The 19865-nt window shown below is 41.9% G+C and overlaps 1 protein-coding gene and 1 long non-coding RNA gene across 4 annotated transcripts; one reads left to right on the plus strand and one right to left on the minus strand.

The window, feature by feature from the left end:
- The first annotated feature begins 607 nt into the window (after nt 1-607).
- LOC139832885 (uncharacterized) lies at nt 608-4582 on the plus strand. 3 transcript variants are annotated; one of them, XR_011747565.1, is made up of 6 exons: nt 608-805; nt 887-963; nt 1192-1268; nt 2153-2228; nt 2398-2509; nt 4246-4582. It is a non-coding gene; the product is annotated as an uncharacterized lncRNA (long non-coding RNA). The 3 variants fall into 3 exon arrangements; XR_011747563.1 differs by having other exon boundaries at nt 609-841; nt 930-963; XR_011747564.1 differs by lacking the exon at nt 2153-2228 and having other exon boundaries at nt 610-841; nt 930-963.
- Nucleotides 4583-11065: 6483 nt separating this feature from the next.
- LOC127306382 (aspartyl protease AED1-like) lies at nt 11066-13421 on the minus strand. The gene is made up of 2 exons (XM_051337006.2): nt 13069-13421; nt 11066-12635 (listed from the first exon to the last, which is right to left on the minus strand). Exons 1-2 carry the CDS (start codon nt 13247-13249, stop codon nt 11407-11409), a joined length of 1410 nt encoding a protein of 469 aa, XP_051192966.1. The 5' UTR covers nt 13250-13421; the 3' UTR covers nt 11066-11406.
- Nucleotides 13422-19865: the final 6444 nt, after the last annotated feature.

A 19865-nucleotide genomic window follows, 5' to 3' on the forward strand; every position in this document is an offset into this window, starting at 1 on the left:
TCACTCACCATCTCTCCTAGCCTTGCTCTACCATTGTCTAAATCACCATCACCACCATCATCTCTTGGACACATCTTTTATCGAGTCGAATGTCACCACCATCTACTTTAGCACCCTTGTGCATTAGTATCACTTTGCCTAAAATTGTATATCTTTTTAGGCCACCATTTTAGTAATTTGTGAGGCACTCAACCTTGGGTGTCATGCATGTGTAGCAATTATCTCTTGTTGATCACTTGTGCATGGCCAAAAATATGTGGCCGGCCATGCCATGGCACACATGCATCATGCCTCTCCATTTCCCTCTCTCTCACATAATTACTCCACCTTGGGATGCCTCTCCTCCTTTGTCCCTTCCCAATGCCACAAATAAATTCAGCTTGGGTCAAATATCTCTTCCCCAAACCAGCCTCCCAACTAACCCAATCAATGAAGAGGCTACCTCCCAACCAACCCAATCAATGAGGAGGCAGCCCACCCCCTCTCCCTCTATATAAAGGGGCTTGGCAGCCCACCCCCTCCTCACTTGCTCTCACTTTTCCACTCCCCACTCTCTCCTCCACTCCCACACACTCTCCTCCTACCTCTCCCCACGAAATTGCTGCTCCTCCTAGCTTCATGGCTGGCCATGGCCATGGAAAGCTCACCACGATGCAGCTCCTTCCTCCCTCAAGCTCATCCTCACCATGAGAGCCTCCCCCTCCATCTTCTCCCCAACCTTAGATGGTTTAATCTCCTCTTCTTCTCCCTCCATTGCTAAGATTGGATCTTGATGCAGGTGCATGTTGGTCCAAGCATGGAGAAGGTTGAGCTATCCTCAGATCTGAAGTTCTTGAGCAAAGTTCGTCCAAAACCTTGCAGTAATTTCTGTTTCTTGCTGTTTCAGATTCTGGTACGATCTTGTAAAATCCGCCAATTCTCGTGTGCAGATCCAAATCGAGTGGTTCAAAGTTCTGCAGATAGGTAATGAAAATATCTACAACTTGGCGTTTGTCTCATCCTCAAATTCGTTACGGATTTTGCATGATAAATAAAGTTCTGCAAACATGCAGAATCATTGTTTGTTAGATTTCTTCCGTTTTACAAAACCTTTTTGAGCAAACTCAATTTTGGGTGAAAGCCCTCTCCAGTACCTTCATTTTGGCGTTGGGTTCACTTCAAATGACCTAATGGAATTGAAATGGTTCACAGATCAAGATCTGGTCAGATCTGACTTTGTCGAATTAAATCAGGAGCTTGGAAACGAATTTTTGAATGAAACCAGTTGGGTAAGAACCACCTTTACAATACCTTTCAGATGCAGCTGACCTCATATTTTTATGAGTTGTGTACGATTTGTGGTGAATTAAACTTATTCTGTGTGTTCTGCAGACATGGCTGTTAGCTTTTAATTCATCAAAAATCCATTTTGGAACCTAATTGAGTGATTCCACTTCTGTAGGATTGCTGAATGTTTTCTTAATCATCTCAAACAAGTTTCAAACCTTTATCTGTTCTGCAACTCCATAGTTAAAGCAAATGGTGAAAACATGCAGTGAACTTGTAAATCCATTTGTGAGAGTTTCAGAAATATTTTGAACCCAAATCCAATTGCGTGTGAATCTCTGTTTAATTACCTTTCAAATGCCAGTGGCCTCATATTTTTAGGATGTTTCTACGATTTATGGCTTACAGATCTTGTTTTCTGTACAGTCAGATTCAAAGAAATTCCTAAAATTGTAGGTTTGATATTTTTGGGTGTTTCCAATTGGGTTAGTCTTGTATTAGTACTGGCCATCTAGGAAAAATATTATTAGTCTCTGTTCATACATTTCTGTTGATGTTAGTAATGTTTATGTGTGACATGCATTGTTGAAGCAAAACTTTTCGGTTTATTTAAAACCCTTGACCAACTCTTTTTAGTAGAGATGGGCAACCTTTGTTTTATGCTTGCAAAACAAAACCTCTGCAATTTAACTTTAGCTCTTTTGTTTTGCTTAAGTTTTCAAATGGTGGGGCATATCATTTGCTTCCTATTCTTGTGTAGTGTTATGTAAGCTTTATAAAATAGGGAGAATGATTGCCCGCTTTTGCAAAAATGTTTCAAATTATAATGTGAATGTTTTTGATGCCAAACTAATGCACTTGTCATCTTTATGATGTTATCTACCAGGGGATATTTGGTTGATACCCTGGTGATAAACGAGAGAGGCAATTGCTAAGTTGTGATACTCTCATACCTTTACTAGGTAAATAAAATGGGTTCTCTTTTAGTTGCTTTGTAGTATCTATAAGTTCTTTGTATGTTAGCCCGTAGTAAGGTGGTTAGCTATTGCTTGTTGATTGTTGAATGTTGCATGCTTGTTATGATTGGTGCAATGTGATTGATTGTGTTCCTTTTATATTTTTCGACGATAGATGCGAACGATTCCGGAGAAGAAGAAGAAGTGGTTCGGACAAGGATTTTATTTATATTGACGGGATTCTTATATTGATGAAGTTGAAGAAGTCCAGGGACAAATAAGCCAAGGCAAGCCATCTCTTGATCTCTGAATGTTGAACCACATATTGTGGTTACTTTGCTATTATTATTGTCTCTCGATCTATCTTGTGTGATTTCTACTTTTGTTGTCGGAGCATGCTTACCGTGAGCATGTTTACTCTCTTTGGCACCTCGCCGACAAACCCCCTTTGTGTGAATGGTGGTTGTCAACATCATGATCATGGTGTACCCTCTAAATGTGATGGGTATGCCCACTTACCTTGAGTGTGTCGACCTCTTGACACCCTTTTTGCACCCCTTAGTGGTATGATGGTTAGTATCATGCCCTTGTTATACCTTCTACCTTGTGATGCTATGCATACTTACTCCCAAGTGTGCCGAACCTCTTGTTGATGCTATACATACTTACTCCCAAGTATGTTGAACCCCTTGTTGTTGTTATGCATGCTTACCCCGAGCATGTATGCCCCCTTGACCACCTATTTTACCATCTTCTTAGTGGTATGATGATCAACATCATGACCCTTTGTTGAATCCTCCTACTTATGTTGTCCCCATGCGTGCTTATCCTAAGCATGTATGATCCCCTTGACACATCAATTATCATCTCCTTAGAGGTATGACGGCTAGCATCATGCCATTGTTATATCTTAGCTCCTACATAAAACTTTAGGTTGGGAACCCCTCAAGGTTTACCTTGTTGTAAATGTTTATGAAAACCTTGGGTAAGATAACCTTACCCAAGTGTATGGTTTATGAAGGCAAAAAGGATCTTGTCAAACATGTTTGAGAAAAGGAATGTGTGTGTGACTTGGGTTTTGAGAAAAAAAAACGACACATGGTTCTTTGTATTCGCCCGGAACAATTACACAGCGCAACCATAGCTACTCCAACGTGGGCACGGGGCTTAACTTGACGTTTGTTCTTCTTAGCATGAGGCACCGCACAACTATACAAGGGTACGGTTACCCCCGAGTCCGGGTTGTCGAGGTTGGGACAATAGTATAACGGGAGGCCTTCGGGGCTGACCCGTCCGGAAGACACTATGGGTCTCCTGGCTTGGCGGTGGAGCCACGCTCAAAAGGAGGTGAGCTGCCACGGTGCCGGGGAGGTACATACTCCATAGGGTAGGACCTCGTGTTAAGTCAAATGGGCGAAAGGTTATGTCCGGGTATCCGTCGTGGCATATGTCGTTATGCGGGGATGATGCCCACACGATAGGTATCCGGATAGTTGTGGTGAAAGTGTGCAAACTCTGCAGAGTCAAAACTATTCGAATAGCCGCGTCCGCGGTCATGGACGGTTGGGATGGCCGTTACAGAGCTGTGTCGAGTTTTGGTTTTAAAAATGATTTCCAAAGGAAATGTGTCTTGGAAGTACCGGAAGGGTACGGGAAAGATGTTGTGCCGACCATGTGGAGATGGTCGAGGAAAATGAAACAAAAGCGGGTGACCCTTCCTAGTGTTTCATGTAGAGGAACTCTTCTTTAACAAAGATATAGAGATGTCATAGAAATGTCTTATCACCCTCTTAGTGTCCCCTTCAACTGTGATGTGGGATGCTATATCCACAAGAGAAACTGATTCTCTTTCACATTCTATATCCACAAGAGAAATTGATTCTCTTTCACATGCTATATCCACCAGAGAAACTATTCTTCCTCTCTTGTCTTCTTTAGTTAGAATTGTTATCACCTTCTTGATGGTTTGCGAGTACAATTCAAATGTACTCACGGCTTTGTCCCTGGCTATTTACTTGGCCAGACCTGGAGGACTTCGACAGATGAAGAAGGAGTTGACGACGTCTATGCGAGCTAGGAACGTCTTCCCAGTCAGTTGCCTGTAGGGTTAAGGCAGATGACTTGGGCTCTACGCTGCTGAAGTGATTCTGCTACTCTGATGATTAGATTAGGCCCTTCGAGGCTATCTTGTAAAAAATGGGTCATGTGACTTTATTGTAATTTTCTTATTCCATTTTGTAAAGGATGATGTAATTTGATATCAGTTCGGTTATGTGTTCACGGCACACTGATCATGGGAACGTGAACTGTATACATAACAGGGTATTTCGGACAGCTAGTCCGGGGTCCCCACAATAAAGCTCTAGATGATGGTCCTATGTTACTTGATAATATTAATTGTACTAGTAATGAAAATGGGATTGGAGAGGTCTTGACTTTATCTAGGAGTCCCATATCTTTTGAGATTGATCAATCATCTTGTTATATTATTGATAAAAGTGGGTTTGAAAGTTTTAATCCCACTATTTTTGAGCTTGATAAAAATTATGTGTTCGTGGATCATGAAAAGCATGATGTATGTGATAGTTATATTGTTGAGTTTGTTCATGAAGCTACTGAAAATTATTATGAGAGAGGAAAATATGGTTGTAGAAATTTGCATGGTACTAAAATACCTCTCTACATGCTGAAAATTTTGAAGTTACTCTTGTTTTATCTTCCAATGCTTCTCACTTTTTTCTTCATGAATTTATTTGTGTACAAGATTCCTATGCATAGGAAGTGGGTTAGACTTAAATGTGTTTTGAACTTGCTTTTTGATGCTCTCTTTGCTTCAACTCTTATTCCTTATGTGAGCATCATTAATATTGCTGAGCCCATCTTAATGACTATAAAGAAAGCACTTCTTGGGAGATAACCCATGTTTTTATTTTTCTACTGTTTTGTTGTGTCTTGGAAGTTGTTACTACTGTAGCAACCTCTCCTTTTCTTTATTTTATTGCATTGTTGTGCCAAGTTAAGTCTCTAATAGAAAGTTGATGCTAGATTTGGATTTCTGTGCAGAAACATATTTTTAGCTGTCACGAATTTGAGTAGATATCTCAGTAGGAGAACCTAAAAATTCTGCCAAAATTCATGCGTGTTCCTTAGATATGTATGCAACTTTCATTAGTTTTGAGTTTTCTGATTTGAGCAACGGAAGTACCTCTAAAAAATCCGTCTTTACTGGCTGTTCTGTTTTGGCAGATTCTATCTCTGTTTTTTGCATTGTCTCTTGTGGACTTTAAGTAAGGCTTTCTAGACGTGGAGAGCTGTAGCTAATGTTTTATTGAGTTCTTGCAATGTGTCACTACAGGTCTAAAGTGGATTAAAGTTTTTTGAGTACTAACCCCTCTAATGAAGTTTATGAGAAGTTTGGTGTGGCAGAAGTTTTCAAGGATCAAGAGAGGAGGATGATATATGATCAAGAAGAGTGAAAAGTCTAAGCTTGGGGATGCCCCCGTGGTTCATCCCTGCATATTTCAAGAAGACTCAAGCGTCTAAGCTTGGGGATGCCCAAGGCATCCCCTTCTTCATCGACAACTTATCAGCTCACCTCTAGTGAAACTATATTTTTATTCGGTCACATTTTATGTGCTTTACTTGGAGCGTCTGTGTTTTTTTTTTCGAATAAAATCGGATCCTAGCAATCCTTGTGTGGGAGAGAGACACGCTCCGCTTTTTCATATGAACACTTGTGTTCTTTGTTTTTCATATTCATGGAGAAAGCTGAAAGCTGCTGCACTTATTGCTATTTGGTTGGAAACAGAAAATGCTTCATATTGTCTTGAATGATTTGATACTTGGCAATTGTTTTGAGCTCTCAAGTAGATCATGTTTAAGCTCATGCATCATGTAGTTTAAACCTATTAGTGGAGAACTGCCGTAGAGCTTGTTGAAATTGGTTTGCATGATTGGTCTCTCTAAGGTCTAGATATTTTCTGGTAAAAGTGTTTGAACAACAAGGAAGACAGTGTAGAGTCTTATAATGCTCGCAATATGTTCTTATGTAATTTTTGCTATACCGGTTCATACATGTGTTTGCTTCAAACAACCTTGCTAGCCAAAGCCTTGTACTGAGAGGGAACACTACTCGTGCATCCAAAACATTGAGCCAAAACCTATGCCATGTGTGTCCACCATAACTACCTACTATGTGGTATTTCTCTGCCATTCCAAGTAAATACTTCATGTGCTACCTTTAAACAATTCAAAAGTTATTATCTCTTATTTGTGTTAATGTTTTATAGCTCATGAGGAAGTATGTGGTGTTTTATCTTTCAATCTTGTTGGGCAGACTTTCACCAATGGACTAGTGGCTTCATCCGCTTATCCAATAATTTTGCAAAAAGAGCTGGCAACGGGGTTCCCAACCCCAATTAATCAACTTTCATTAATAATTCTCTTCACATGTTTTGCCCTGATTCATCAGTAAGCAACTTAATTTTGCAAATAGACACTCCTTCATGGTATGTGAAATGTTGGAAGGCACCCGAGGATTCGGTTAGCCATGGCTTGTGTAAGCAAAAGGTTGGGAGGAGTGTCATCCATAAATAAAACTAAAGTACATGTGTAAACAAAAGAGAAGAGGGATGATCTACCTTGCTGGTAGAGATAACATCCTTCATGGGAGCCGCTCTTTGAAAGTCTGTTTGATGAGGGGGTTAGAGTGCCCGCTACCATTCGTTGACAACAACAAACACCTCTCAAAACTTTACTTTTATGCTCTCTACATGATTTAAAAACTTAAAAAGCTCTAGCACATGATTTAATCCCTGCTTCCCTCTGCGAAGGGCCTTTCTTTTACTTTATGTTGAGTCAGTTTACCTACTTCTTTCTATCTTAGAAGCAAACACTTGTGTCAACTGTGTGCATTGATTCCTACATACTTGCTTATTGCACTCATCATATTACTTTGTGTTAACAATTATCCATGAGATATGCATGTTGAAAGTTGAAAGCAACTGCTGAAACTTAAATCTTCCTTTGTGTTGCTTCAAAACCTCTTATTCAGAATTTATTGCTTTATGAGTTAACTCTTATGCAAGACTTTTTGCTTGTCTTGAAAGTACTATTCATGAAAAGTTTTGCTATATGTTATCTATTTGTTAGCAAACTATAGATCATTGCCTTGAGTCACTTCATTCATCTCATATGCTTTACAATAGTATGATCAAGAATATGTAAGTAGCATGTCACTTCAGAAATTATTATTTTTATCGTTTACCTACTCGAGGGCGAGTAGGAACTAAGCTTGGGGATGCTTGATACGTCTCCAACGTATCTATAATTTCTGATGTTCCATGCTAGTTTTATGACAATACCTACATGTTTTTCTCACATTTTATAATGATTTTATGCATTTTTCGGGACTAACCTATTAACAAGATGCCAAAGCGCCAGTTCCTGTTTTCTGCTGTTTTTGGTTCCAGAAAAGCTGTTCAGGAAATATTCTCGGAATTGGACGAATCAAAAGCCAAACCTTCTATTTTACCGAGATGGACCCAGAACACCGAAGGAGAGACGGAGAGGAGGCCCACAGCCTCAAGACCACCAGGCGACGCGGCCTAGGAGGGGGCGCACCCAGGTGTGGTGTGGGCCCCTCGGGACCCCTCCGACGCCGCCCTTTCGCCTATATATTCCTCGCGACGCGAAAACCCTATAACAATCGATCATATTCCAGAAAGACTCCAGGGGCGCCGCCGTCATCGCGAAACCAAGATTCGGGGGACAGAATCTCTGTTCCGGCATGCCGCCGGGACGGGGAAGTGCCCCCGGAAGCCATCTCCATCGACGCCACCGCCTCCATCATGCTCCGTGAGTAGTTCCCCCATGTACTACGGGTTCTGGCAGTAGCTAGTTGGTACTCTCTCTCCCATGTACTTCAACACAATGATCTCATGAGCTGCCTTACATGATTGAGATCCATCTGATGTAATCGGTGTTGTGTTTGTTGGGATCCGATGAATTGTTACATTATGATTAGTCTATCTATAAAGTTTGTGAAGTTATTGTTGCTGCAATCTTGTTGTGTTTAATGCTTGTCACTAGTGCACGAGTGGCATGATCTTAGATTTAAGCTCTATAATTATTGCTTAGATTGTATCTACAAGTTGTTTGCACATGTCTATGTCCGGAACCCGAGGCCCCAGTGACAAGAATCGGGATAACTGGAGGGGATGGCTTAGATATGAGGATCATATGTTTTCACCAAGTGTTAATGCTTTGCTCCGGTGCTCTATTAAAAGGAGTACCTTAATTACCAGTAGATTCCCTTGAGGCCCGGCTGCCACCGGCTGGTAGGACAAAAGATGTTATGCAAGTTTCTCATTGCGAGCACGTATGACTATATATGGAAAACATGCCTACATGATTAATAATCTTGATGTTCTGTCTTAATGCTTTCAATCCTATCAATTGCCCAACTGTAATTTGTTCACCCAACACTTGTTAGTTGTTATTGGAGAGTTACCACTAGTGTAGATAGCTGGGAACCCCGGTCCATCTTTCATCATCATATACTCGTTCTATATGTCATTGGAAGTAGTATCAACTATTTTCTGGTGTCATTGCCTCGTATTCTTTATTCAAGTATCGTATTCTTTGTTACTATTGCTCTCATACTACTGCTGCTTTCACATCACCCCTGTTACTAGTGCTTTTCCAGGTGCATCTGAATTGACAACTCAGTTGTTAAGGCTTATAAGTATTCTTTACCCCCCTTGTGTCGAATCAATAAATTTGGGTTTTACTTCCCTCGAAGACTGTTGCGATCCCCTATACTTGTGGGTTATCATCTTGCTAAGTGGGTTGAGTTCATTGAGTCTTTTCCATACATTATTAAGAATAAGAAGGGAAAAGATAATATTGTTGCTGATGCTCTATCTTGGAAGAATATGCTGTTAACTCAACTTGATGTTAAAATTTCTGGATTAGAAGTACTATGTGATTTGTATGCTACTGATTATGATTTTGCTGAACCATATCGCTTGTGTGCTATTGGTAAAGCATGGAAGAAATATCACATACATGATGGGTTCTTGTTTAGAGCTAGCAAACTATGTGTTCCAGAATCGTCTGTGCGTTTGCTCTTATTGCAGGAATCACATGCTGGAGGTTTGATGGGTCACTTTGGGCGTGAGAAGACTCTACTCATGCTCACTGATCACTTCTATTGGCCAAAGATGAGGCGGGATGTGGACAGATATGTGAAGACATGTATTACTTGCAACAAGTCCAAGTCCAAGCTGAAGCCTCACGGTTTGTATACTCCTTTATCGGCACCTACTACACCATGGGAAGATATTAGTATGGATTTTGTGTTGGGTTTGCCGCGTACTAAGAGAGGCCATGATTCTATATCTGTGGTAGTGGATAGATTCTCTAAGATGTCACACTTTATTGCCTGCCACAAAAACGATGATGCGTCGCATATTGCTAACATGTTTTTCAGGGAGATTTTACGTCTACATGGAGTCCCGAAGACTATTGTTTCTGGTCGTGACGTGAAATTTATGAGCTACTTCTGGAAGACACTTTGGGGAAAGTTGGGGACGAAGCTACTTTTCAACACTACTTATCATCCCCAAACTGATGGTCAAACTGAGGTGGTGAATAGAACATTATCACAACTGTTGTGATCCATGATCAAGAAGAACTTGAAGGAGTGGGAAGATTGTTTGCCGCATGTGAAGTTTGCTTACAACAGGGCGGTACATTCTAACACAGAGCTGTGTCCCTTTGAGGTGGTGTATGGTTTCAAACCCATTACTCCACTTGACTTATTGCCTTTGCCCAGACATGAGAGAGTCAATACGGAGGCATCAAAGAGGGAGATTATGTACGAAAGATACATGTGAAGACTAAAGAGTTGATAGAGAAGAAAGGCAAGAGCAATGATGCAAGAGTGAACAAGAAGCGTAAGGAGATGTTGTTCAAGCCTAGTGATATGGTGCTCGCGTCGATGAAGTGGACCATTCGTCATTAGATCGATTCGGAAACCTAGGCATTTGTGCAGCTTGACGCGAGCGGCGATGGTGACCGTGATGACGTTGAGGGCGGATGTGTAAATAAGGGGACCAGTGCACCGGCGTGCAGAGAGTGAGAGGAGGCTCGCCATATTGGCCCGTTGCTCAGCGCCGGTGGCATCGTACTTTGTCTTTGTGCGATGGATTCTGGATTTCTAGGTACATAGCGATGATAGGCCTATCCTCTGAACCTCCGTAAGGCAACCAGTATCAATTCTACTGGTCCTGTTTCTAGTACCAGTATAAATGAATATAGGCCTTTGGATCAATGAAAATGAACGGCTCTTATTTATTTAAGGGTACCACAAAAGACCTCAAAATCAAACCCCAACGCATGGTGTTTCAGAAAAGGAACACTAAAGTCAGGTCTCCCTGTCTCCAACAAGGTAACAAAATCTAACTCTTGATCCGTAGCTGTCTCATGAACAAACTGATGCATGTTAGGGTTGGGAAAATCCTCACTATCCATGTCATTCCTTTTAAACCTTGCATCTTATAAAAAAATCATTAATTTTGCACCTAGGGCTCCTACGAGCATTAGATACATCATATATATTATTTTTTACTTTTGCCCTCGAGGAATTTTAACGGTTTCAACTAGAACATTGAAATAATGATTATCTAGTTCTGCAGCCTCTTCATCATTTAAATCTTCACAATGGTTCATATTCTAGATAACAACAAATTACTAAGACCATCATTTTTTATTTTCTGACTGATAGACATTTTTCTAGATATAGATATATCCTAGAAATATTTTTATTGTAGATATATCCGTGCCTAGAAAAAGTTGAGATAGTTATTCTAGGACGGAGGGAGTACAAGTTTAAAACAGCTGACCAACAGCACATAACATCATGTTGCTGTCACAAAACAACCCAAAACGTAGTATAGTAGTAGTTGACAACATTGGCCCACTTTAGAGCTCGTTTGGATGCACCTACTCTAATTCAACCGACTTATTTGGATTGGGAGGGATATTGGTTTATCCCGTCAATCCAAAAGGGTTAATCAAATTATTTTGTACCCAAACGAGTCCTTCGTGTGCCTTACCTAGCAAGTCGCAACCACAATTCACAAACAAGTGGGCGATGCACCTTGCCCTAATTTCAAGTAAATCAGCACGCGTCCGACCGAAACCCGAAGACGCCCTGGCCGACATCGTGCAGCACCTCAAAAGTTCGCTGCTGCACGTTGCCAATGAGGCTGAGGCTGCTAGTGGCAGCGAATGCGAGGCATTCGGTGACCATAGTGTCGTCGCCGATGGCTACCATGATGCCGTTGTAGACTAGGTCGACCTCCACGCCGCCGTCGAACACCAGAGTGACGGCGGGTACCGAGACATTGGCCAGATCCAGCCCCGTGAAATCGAAGCAGGTGTCGAAGAGGCTGACGGTCGGTGCCCTCGGGTATCCCCTCATGCCCGCCCTGAACGCCGACGAGAGCGCCGAGTACGCCCTCGCTGGGAGCCGCGTGATGATCGTGCCCGAGTCCATCACGGACCCCGCGGAGAAGACGGCGGGCGATATACCGAGCGGGTCCCCGCCGACGGCGATGTCCTGGAGGAGAATGCCGTAGTAAGTGGACACGTTCTCGAACTTGTACATGGGCGTCGTCGCGAAGCCCGACGTGCTGTTGGGGGCACCGAGCGTGAGGAACCCCGGGTTGCGCGAGGTCTGCGGGAGGCAGTACGAGAAGGCCTTGCCGTAGGTCGCGGCCGTCTGCGACACCAGAGACTCCGCGTCGCCACCCAGCCCCATGAGACCGTCGGTTTTGTCGTCGAAGCCCTCCTCTTTGTGGCTGCACCCAAAGTTGAAGTTGGCGACGGTTTCGGAAGTGGTCAGCGCCAGCGTGTCGGAACCGTAGGTGCCGGTGGTGTTGGAGCCGTCGCCGTACGTGACCATGTACTGGCACTGCGAGCTGGAGCAGCCATTGCCGTCCTCGCCGAGCTGCGTGCACGGCGTGGAGGTGCAGGAGAAGGGAGAGTAGGTGCTGGACTTGACGGGGTCGAAGAGGACCGAGCCGTTCGGGCTGGAGCAGTGCACCCACGACACGTCGCTACCGGTGTCGATAATCATTTTCTGGGTCACGGCCGGGGAGCCGATGCCGACGGTGATCACGTACTGCAGCGTCTCCAGGGCTGTTCCCAGGTTAGTCGGCACGGTAATCTTCGATTGATCCAGCGCGTCGTCGCCGCTGTAGAACTTGCGTTGGACGTATTCAGCTCGGAGTTGGTCACGCTGGAGAAGCTCCGCCATGGTTGGCTCGTCCGTAGATGGCGCCGGCGAGCACGGGCCATACCGGTGGCTTAACTGCAGCGTGGCTCCACTGGACGACGATGGAGTCACTGCAAACCACGGCGAAATATTAGAAAATGCGTCTGGGCATGCGTGGACCATAGTTTAGAAACCCGACCGGTGAATGAGCCAGTGAGGTCATTGGATCACTGATTCGATGGTCGTACCACATGTTCATTTGGTTCGATGGCGACAAAAATTCATTATTTTTAATTAAAATTTAAGCAACTTTTGGAACAAAATGACCATAGAAGATGTACATATATAGAGCATATTTCAATATGCAATAACAAAACATGTTGAATCCAAGTATTGTTGGGTGTTATGTGGTGCTATTTATTCCATATAGGTCATCTTTTTTTTTCTGGTTTTTTAATATTTGGACTGGTACCTCTCAAAAAACCGATGAAGCTGTCGGTTCAGGTTTTTTCAGTCGAACCACCGTACCCACCCGGTTTTTAAAACTATGGCATGCACGAGTACCTTGTGGGTCGGCGCAGGCGGCTTCAGCCTTCTGTGAGCCGGCGGCAGGAACCTTGTAGATTCTATCTGCATCTCCTGCACGAGCAGCAGTAGAATGGTAGCTGCACAGCAGGAGAAGCAGCAACATCTTAACACAAGTCTTGCCAGTTCGATCCTCGCTAACTTCTCTCTCAGAGCCCATGTTGCTGTTGGATAGATCGATGGAGCTGCTTAATTTGCACCTCTCAACTGAAATGCCGGCCTATATAGCCGAGTTGGAGGTCTTGGAACGGGCTTCGTAGTTGACATTGCACATCAAGTGCACTACTTCGGACGACCAAATGCGTGCATGCGTAGGAAGATGATCTATACTGTATATGGAGTTTTGCATATGTCTTCCCTGGCTTGGTCAGCATCTAATGTACAGTGTGCTACTGTGAATATATACGCAAGTACGGATTACGTAGTGTTGGAGATTTTTTCTTCAATGCTGATCTGTGATGGTATTGACACGGGATTTTCAAATTTAGTGGCACTATCTGCTGCGGTAACTTAACTAGCAGGTCGTGGTCTAGACCAAGCCCACACGTTGTCCATGGAGAGACGATATTCATGAATGTGATCTTTAGCCAATCTTAACGCACAGACTCAAAGGGTCGAATTACTATTCATGCCTGTAGTGCTTATCCGGGTAGGTGTCCTCTTCATTGTCTACATATATGTCGTTGTCTTTACATACAGTTTTATGTCCTGAATTCTTCTCATTCTGATCATAGAAGCTAGAGTTCGAGCTGAGCGGTGAGAGGCAGAGATTGCACCCATTGTCACCAACACATGTGTCTTGAACCTGATAGTGTGGAATAATGTTGACTACACTAGAATCGACATTTCATATTTCCAGCTGCTTGATTTTTCATCTTCACCCTAGCAACGCACTCGTATTTAGCTAGCTAAAGCCTAAAACGTAAAATCCTTTCATAAGTGTGTCGGCATAAGAATCCACGGAAATCGTCCTAACAACACCAGCTCGGCATTTTGATTTAATTTTTTTTCCAGATGAAAGGCTTGAAATGAGCCCGACTTTGAATTGACGAAGCCATCAATCGCATACGAGTTACACCACCAGTTACAACACACACGCGCAAAGTGCACATGAAAACCAACAAAAAAAAGACAACATAATGTCAAGCTGGAGCGCTAGCTTGATCCAGGATGAGGGAACCTTCTCTTCTATTGCGGAGCAATCACGACCATGTCCACACCAATAATCCTCCACCGCACCAAAACTACAACCCATGCGGAACTCGTAGACGGGCTGGCAGCATAGCAAAGCTTGAGGATCCAAAGGATGGGGGGGGGGGGGGGGTCTTGCGATGACCCCTCCAAAAAGGTACATGGTGCAAGCACCCAACGTCGGTATAGACTGATGTACTGCAAAGTTTTCACCCAGATCCGAAACCACCACCCCTAGATTCCATGTTAGGTCTACACCAACAAACGCAACATCTTCCACTGCCGTTGGTAAAAGGCATACCGGCAACATCTATGGCCAGACACCGACCTATAGCAAAGCCCCACAAAGCGCTAAGAAAACTGTCAGCTACTGCAGCAAAACCGTGTAAAAGCAACCAGTCCAACATTGCACGAGGGCTGCAACATTAGCGAGAGGTCACAAGGTGATCCACAAGTCACTACCAGAGAGGCTAACCTGAAGCGAGGCCATAGAGGGACACAGTTTGAGGCGGAGGGACGGAGTCCATCAATTAACTACAGGGACACCATCGGGATTCCTTCAACAAGAGAACGACATCCACAGGTGACGCCGTCACCGGCACAGGACAACGCCATGCGTAGTTTTTACCGAGGTCCAAACCGGTCAAAATTTCGGTCACCATCGTGAGGACGTAGAGCAGAGAGAACCGCCGCGCCACCAACCCAAGTCACACTATCGTCTAGCCCCACCTATACTCACCTGCGGAATGAATGCAAGAGATGGTTGGCGAGACCCGGCCAGACACAGATCTAGACGTCACCAACATTGCTAGATCAGTGATACATCCAATTTGCATCACTATTTTATATCATAATTTACTGTTATTCATTGATATATTTCATATTTAGAGGTGATACTTATGTTATTCCATCAATTTTTGCATGTTTGATAATTATTGGAGAATTAACCACCGGAGCCAAGATTCTGCTGGAAAAAGGACCATCAAGACACCATATTTCTGTAGAATAACAATTCCCAGAAAATATACAGAAAATCCTATTTTGCTAGATGACGGAGTAAGCCAGAAGGGAACAGCGAGATGGGCCAGGAGGGGGCCAGACCACCCCTAGGCGCGGGCCAAGCCCTGGTCGCGCCTAGGCATGGTCTGGGCGCCCTAGCTCACCTCCGACATCGCCCCCTTGCGTATTTCAACCCCCGAGGAACCTAATACGGGGGGAGCGACCAGAGAAATATTCTGCCGCCGCTACAGGGCGGATAACCAGAGAGAGAGAGAGAGAGAAAAGCTCTCCGGCAGGCAGAATTCTGCCGGGGAAATTCCTTCCCAGAGGGGGGGGGGGGTAAATCGTCACCATCGTCACCGCCATCGAGCTGGACTTCATCGGGATCATCATCACCATCATCTCCACCACCAGTACCATCGTCACCACCGTCTCCACGCCGTCCCGCAGTAACATCTTGGGTTTGATACTTGTCTAGGTCATAGGGGAAGCTTTTCCGATGTTGATTACTCCTTGTAGTTGATGCTATTGAGTGAAACCATTGAATTAAGGTTTATGTCCAGATTATTATTCATCATTATATCACCTCTGATTATGATCCATATGATGTCTCGTGAGTAGTTCGTTTCGTTCTTGAGGACATGGGAGAAGTCATGATGTTAGTAGTGGAACTATGTTGAGTAATATGCAATGATTTGATATTTAAGTTGTGGTGCTATTCTTCTAGTGGTGTCATGTGAACATCAACTACATGATACTTCACCTTTATGGGCATAGGGGAATGCATTGAGTATTTGGCTACTAATTGTGGGGTTGTGGGAGCGACAGAAACCCAAACTCCCGTTAGGAAACCGGTGCGCGAGGGATTGTAGGATCTCAAAGTTCAAGGTTGTGGTTAGATTTATCTTAATTACTTTCTTGTAGTTGCATACACTTGCAAGAGGTATAATCACAAGTATGTATTAGTCCAATATGGGGTAGTGCATTACCATAGGTTCACCCACACAACACTTACCAAACCATTGAAGATTATTTAGCTATGTGAAGCGAAAGCACTTGACGAAATTTCCGTGTTTCCTCAGGAATGTTTGATCATCATAAGTATAACAACCGACTTGTCCTTTGCTATAGAAAGGATTGGGCCACTCGCTGCAATTATTATTACTGCATTTTATTTACTCGTACTTTATTTATCTTCAATATCAAATACCCCTGCAAACATGTTTGCTAGTGTTTTACAGTGAATCCTTGATCGAAATTGCTCATCAACACCTTCTGGTCCTCGTTGGGTTTGACACTATTATTTATCGAAAGTACTACGATACACCCCTATACTTGTGGGTCATCAAGACTATTTTCTGGCGCCGTTGCCGAGGAGTGAAGCGCTATTGAAGAGTGGAATTGGTAATTGTAACTTTTAATGTAAGTGCTGTTTTTATTTCTATTTGTTACTGATTTATTGGATGCTTCTTGTTCTGGATCATTTACATGTATAAAAGAAGAAGCTAAATGGGATCTTGTCAACCGCATTCAGGAAAATACTGAAGGATGGGAGAATGATAAAGGAAGAAAGTCAGGTATTAATTATGATATGAATGCATTGAATCTTTTATGCAAAGTGATGACTTTCGTAATACTAGTGTTGTTTATGGTCTTGATTCTTAATTTTTTGCAAATTGTTCCCAAAAAGGAGTGGAACAAGTACCATGCACCTTATAAGATATTGTTAATTGTGTTCCTGCTAGAAATATTGAAGTTTGTACTGCTGATCGTGTTTTGCCTAAACCTTATATTGAGACAGTACCTTTCCCTGTCAAGTTAAAGGAGCATTCTATTATAACAAGTGTGGTTAATAAAAGTAAAAAAGAAAGCTATAGAACCTGATGAGAAAATAACTATTTAACCTGGAGTAGCAATAGTAAAGGACTTGGTTACTGAAAATGTAGAAGATGGACATATTATTTTCTGTGAAGATGCTTCTAATATTGTTTCACATCCTAGTAAAAATACAAGAGAACTATTGTTCATGTACTTTATGTCAGAATAGGTGATAATTGCTATTATGGTTTATGTGATATTGGTGCAAGTTCTAGTGCTATTCCTTATGAGCTTTATAGGGAAATTATGCATGAAATTGGCTCTTGTGAACTTGAAGAAATTGATGTGGTTATTCAGCTTGCTAATAGAGAGACCATCTCTCCAATTGGTATTGTTACAGATGTGGACGTTTATGTGTAAGATTAAATATCCTGCTGATTTTCTAGGACTTGGTCCAGCTGCTAGTAAGACTTGTCCTATAATTTTTTGTAGACCTTTCTTGAATACTTGTGATGATATTATAGATTGCAAGAAGGAGAAAATTCTTACTAAATTTGATAGAGAGTCTTATGAGTTTAATTTGTCTAAGTTTTCTAAAGTTCCTTATAAAACTAAATTGTCTAATGAAGATTTTAGAGTTGAACAACTTGCTTCTATTGCTCTTGCTCCTAACAATGCTTTGCAGCAATATATGGAGGATCACGAAACTGAGGTCTTTATGGAGGAAAGAAATAAAATTGATGAGGTTTTTCTTCGTCAACCGGAGATGCTTAAGCACGATTTACGTGTGGAAGACTTGGGTACCACACTACCACCCAAGGAAGATCCTATTTTAGATTTAAAACCTTTACCTGATGATCTTAAATATGTCTATATTGATGATAACAAAATATATCTTGTTATTATTAGTTCTAAACTTTCAGGATAGGAAGAGGAAAGATTATTGGGAGTATTGAAGAAACACCGAGGAGCTATGGGATATACACTTGATGATTTGAAGGGGATTTCTCCTACTATATGTCAGCATGCTATTAATATGGAACCGGATGCAAAGCCAGTTGTTTAACATCAACGTCGTTCAATTCCGAAGATGAAGGATGTGGTAAGAAATGAGGTATTGAAACTTCTTGATGCTGGTATTATTAATCCTATTGTTGATAGTAGATGGGTTAGTCATGTGCATTGTGTCCCTAAGAAAGGAGGAATTATTGTTGTGCCTAATGAGAATAATGAACTTATTCCTCAAAGAGTAGTAGTTTGTTATAGGATGTGCATTGATTTTAGAAAAGTTAATAAAGTTACTAAGAAAGATCACTATCCTTTACCTTTTATTGATCAAATGTTAGAAAGGTTGTCTAAGAAAACTCATTTTTGTTTCCTTGATGGTTATTCTGGATTTTCTCAAATTGTTGTTAAAAAGCAAGATCAAGATAAAACCACCTTTTGTTGTCCTTATGTTACTTATGCATATATACATATGCCTTTTGGTTTATGTAATGCTCCTGCTACGTTTCAAAGATGCATGTCTGCTATCTTTCATGGTTTTTGTGAAGAAATTGTGGAAGTATCCATGGATGATTTCTTCAACTATGGGACTTCTTTTGATAACTGTTTGCACAATCTTGATAAAGTTTTGCAGAGATGTGAAGAAACTAATCTTGTTCTTAATTGGGATAAATGCCACTTTATGGTAAATGAAGGAATTGTTCTTGGACATAAAATTTCTGAAAGAGGTACCGAAGTCGACAGAGCTAAAGTGGAAGCAATTGAGAAAATGCCCTATCTCGGGGATGTTGGTATTCGTAGTATTCTTGGTCATGTTGGTTTCTATAGGAGGTTTATTAAAGATTTCTCTAAAATTTCAAAGCATCTTACTAATCTTCTCCAAAAGGATGTACCTTTTGTTTTTTATGATGATTATAAGGAAGCTTTTGAAACTCTAAAGAAGGCTTTAACCACTACTCCTATTGTTCAACCACCTGATTGGATTTTACCCATAATTTCACTAGCATCACACATAATTTCTTGGACAGCGAGTAGATAAGAAGTTGAATGTTATTCATTATGCTAGTAAGACTCTTGATGCTGCTCAAAAGAATTATGCTACTACTGAAAAAGAATTTCTAGCTGTAGTCTTTGCTTGCGATAAATTTAGACCTTATATTGTTGATTCGAAAGTTACTATTCATACTAATCATGCTGCTATTAGGTACCTTATGGAAAATAAAGATGCTAAGCCTAGACTTATTAGATGGGTGTTGCTTTTGCAAGAGTTTGATTTGCATATTGTAGATAGAAAGGACGTTGAAAATCCTATGGCTGCTAATTTTTATAGATTGGAAAACATTTCTTATGATTCTATTCATGTTAATGATAGTTTTCTCAATTAACAATTGGCTGCAATAAAAGTAACCTCACGTGAGAGCCCTTGGTATGCTGATTATGCTAACTTTATTGTTTCCAAGTACTTGCCTCTAACATTTACAGCTCAGCAAAGAAGGAAATTCTTTTATGACTTGAGGTATTATTTTTTGGGATGACCCACACTTAAATAAAGAAGGAGTGGATGGTATTATGCGAAGATGTGTTCAGGAATATGAGCAACGGGAGATATTGAGAAAATGGCATGGTAGTGCTTATGGAGGACATCATGCTGGAGATAGAACTACACAAAAGGTTCTACAATCAGGTTTTTATTGGCCTACCCTCTTTAAAGATGCAAGAAGGTTTATTTTATCTTGTGATGAATGCCAAAGAGTTGGTAATAT

This window comes from Lolium perenne, chromosome 6 (assembly GCF_019359855.2).
Source record: "Lolium perenne isolate Kyuss_39 chromosome 6, Kyuss_2.0, whole genome shotgun sequence".
NCBI lineage: Eukaryota > Viridiplantae > Streptophyta > Magnoliopsida > Poales > Poaceae > Lolium > Lolium perenne.

Bases quoted from the DNA above. Each gene is read 5' to 3' on its own strand.
- LOC127306382 (XM_051337006.2), bottom strand. From the start codon at position 13,249: ATGGGCTCTGAGAGAGAAGTTAGCGAGGATCGAACTGGCAAGACTTGT. The intron at 12,636-13,068 runs GTACTCGTGCAT...CGTGGTTTGCAG, and splicing joins CGCCTGCGCCGACCCACAAG to TGACTCCATCGTCGTCCAGT.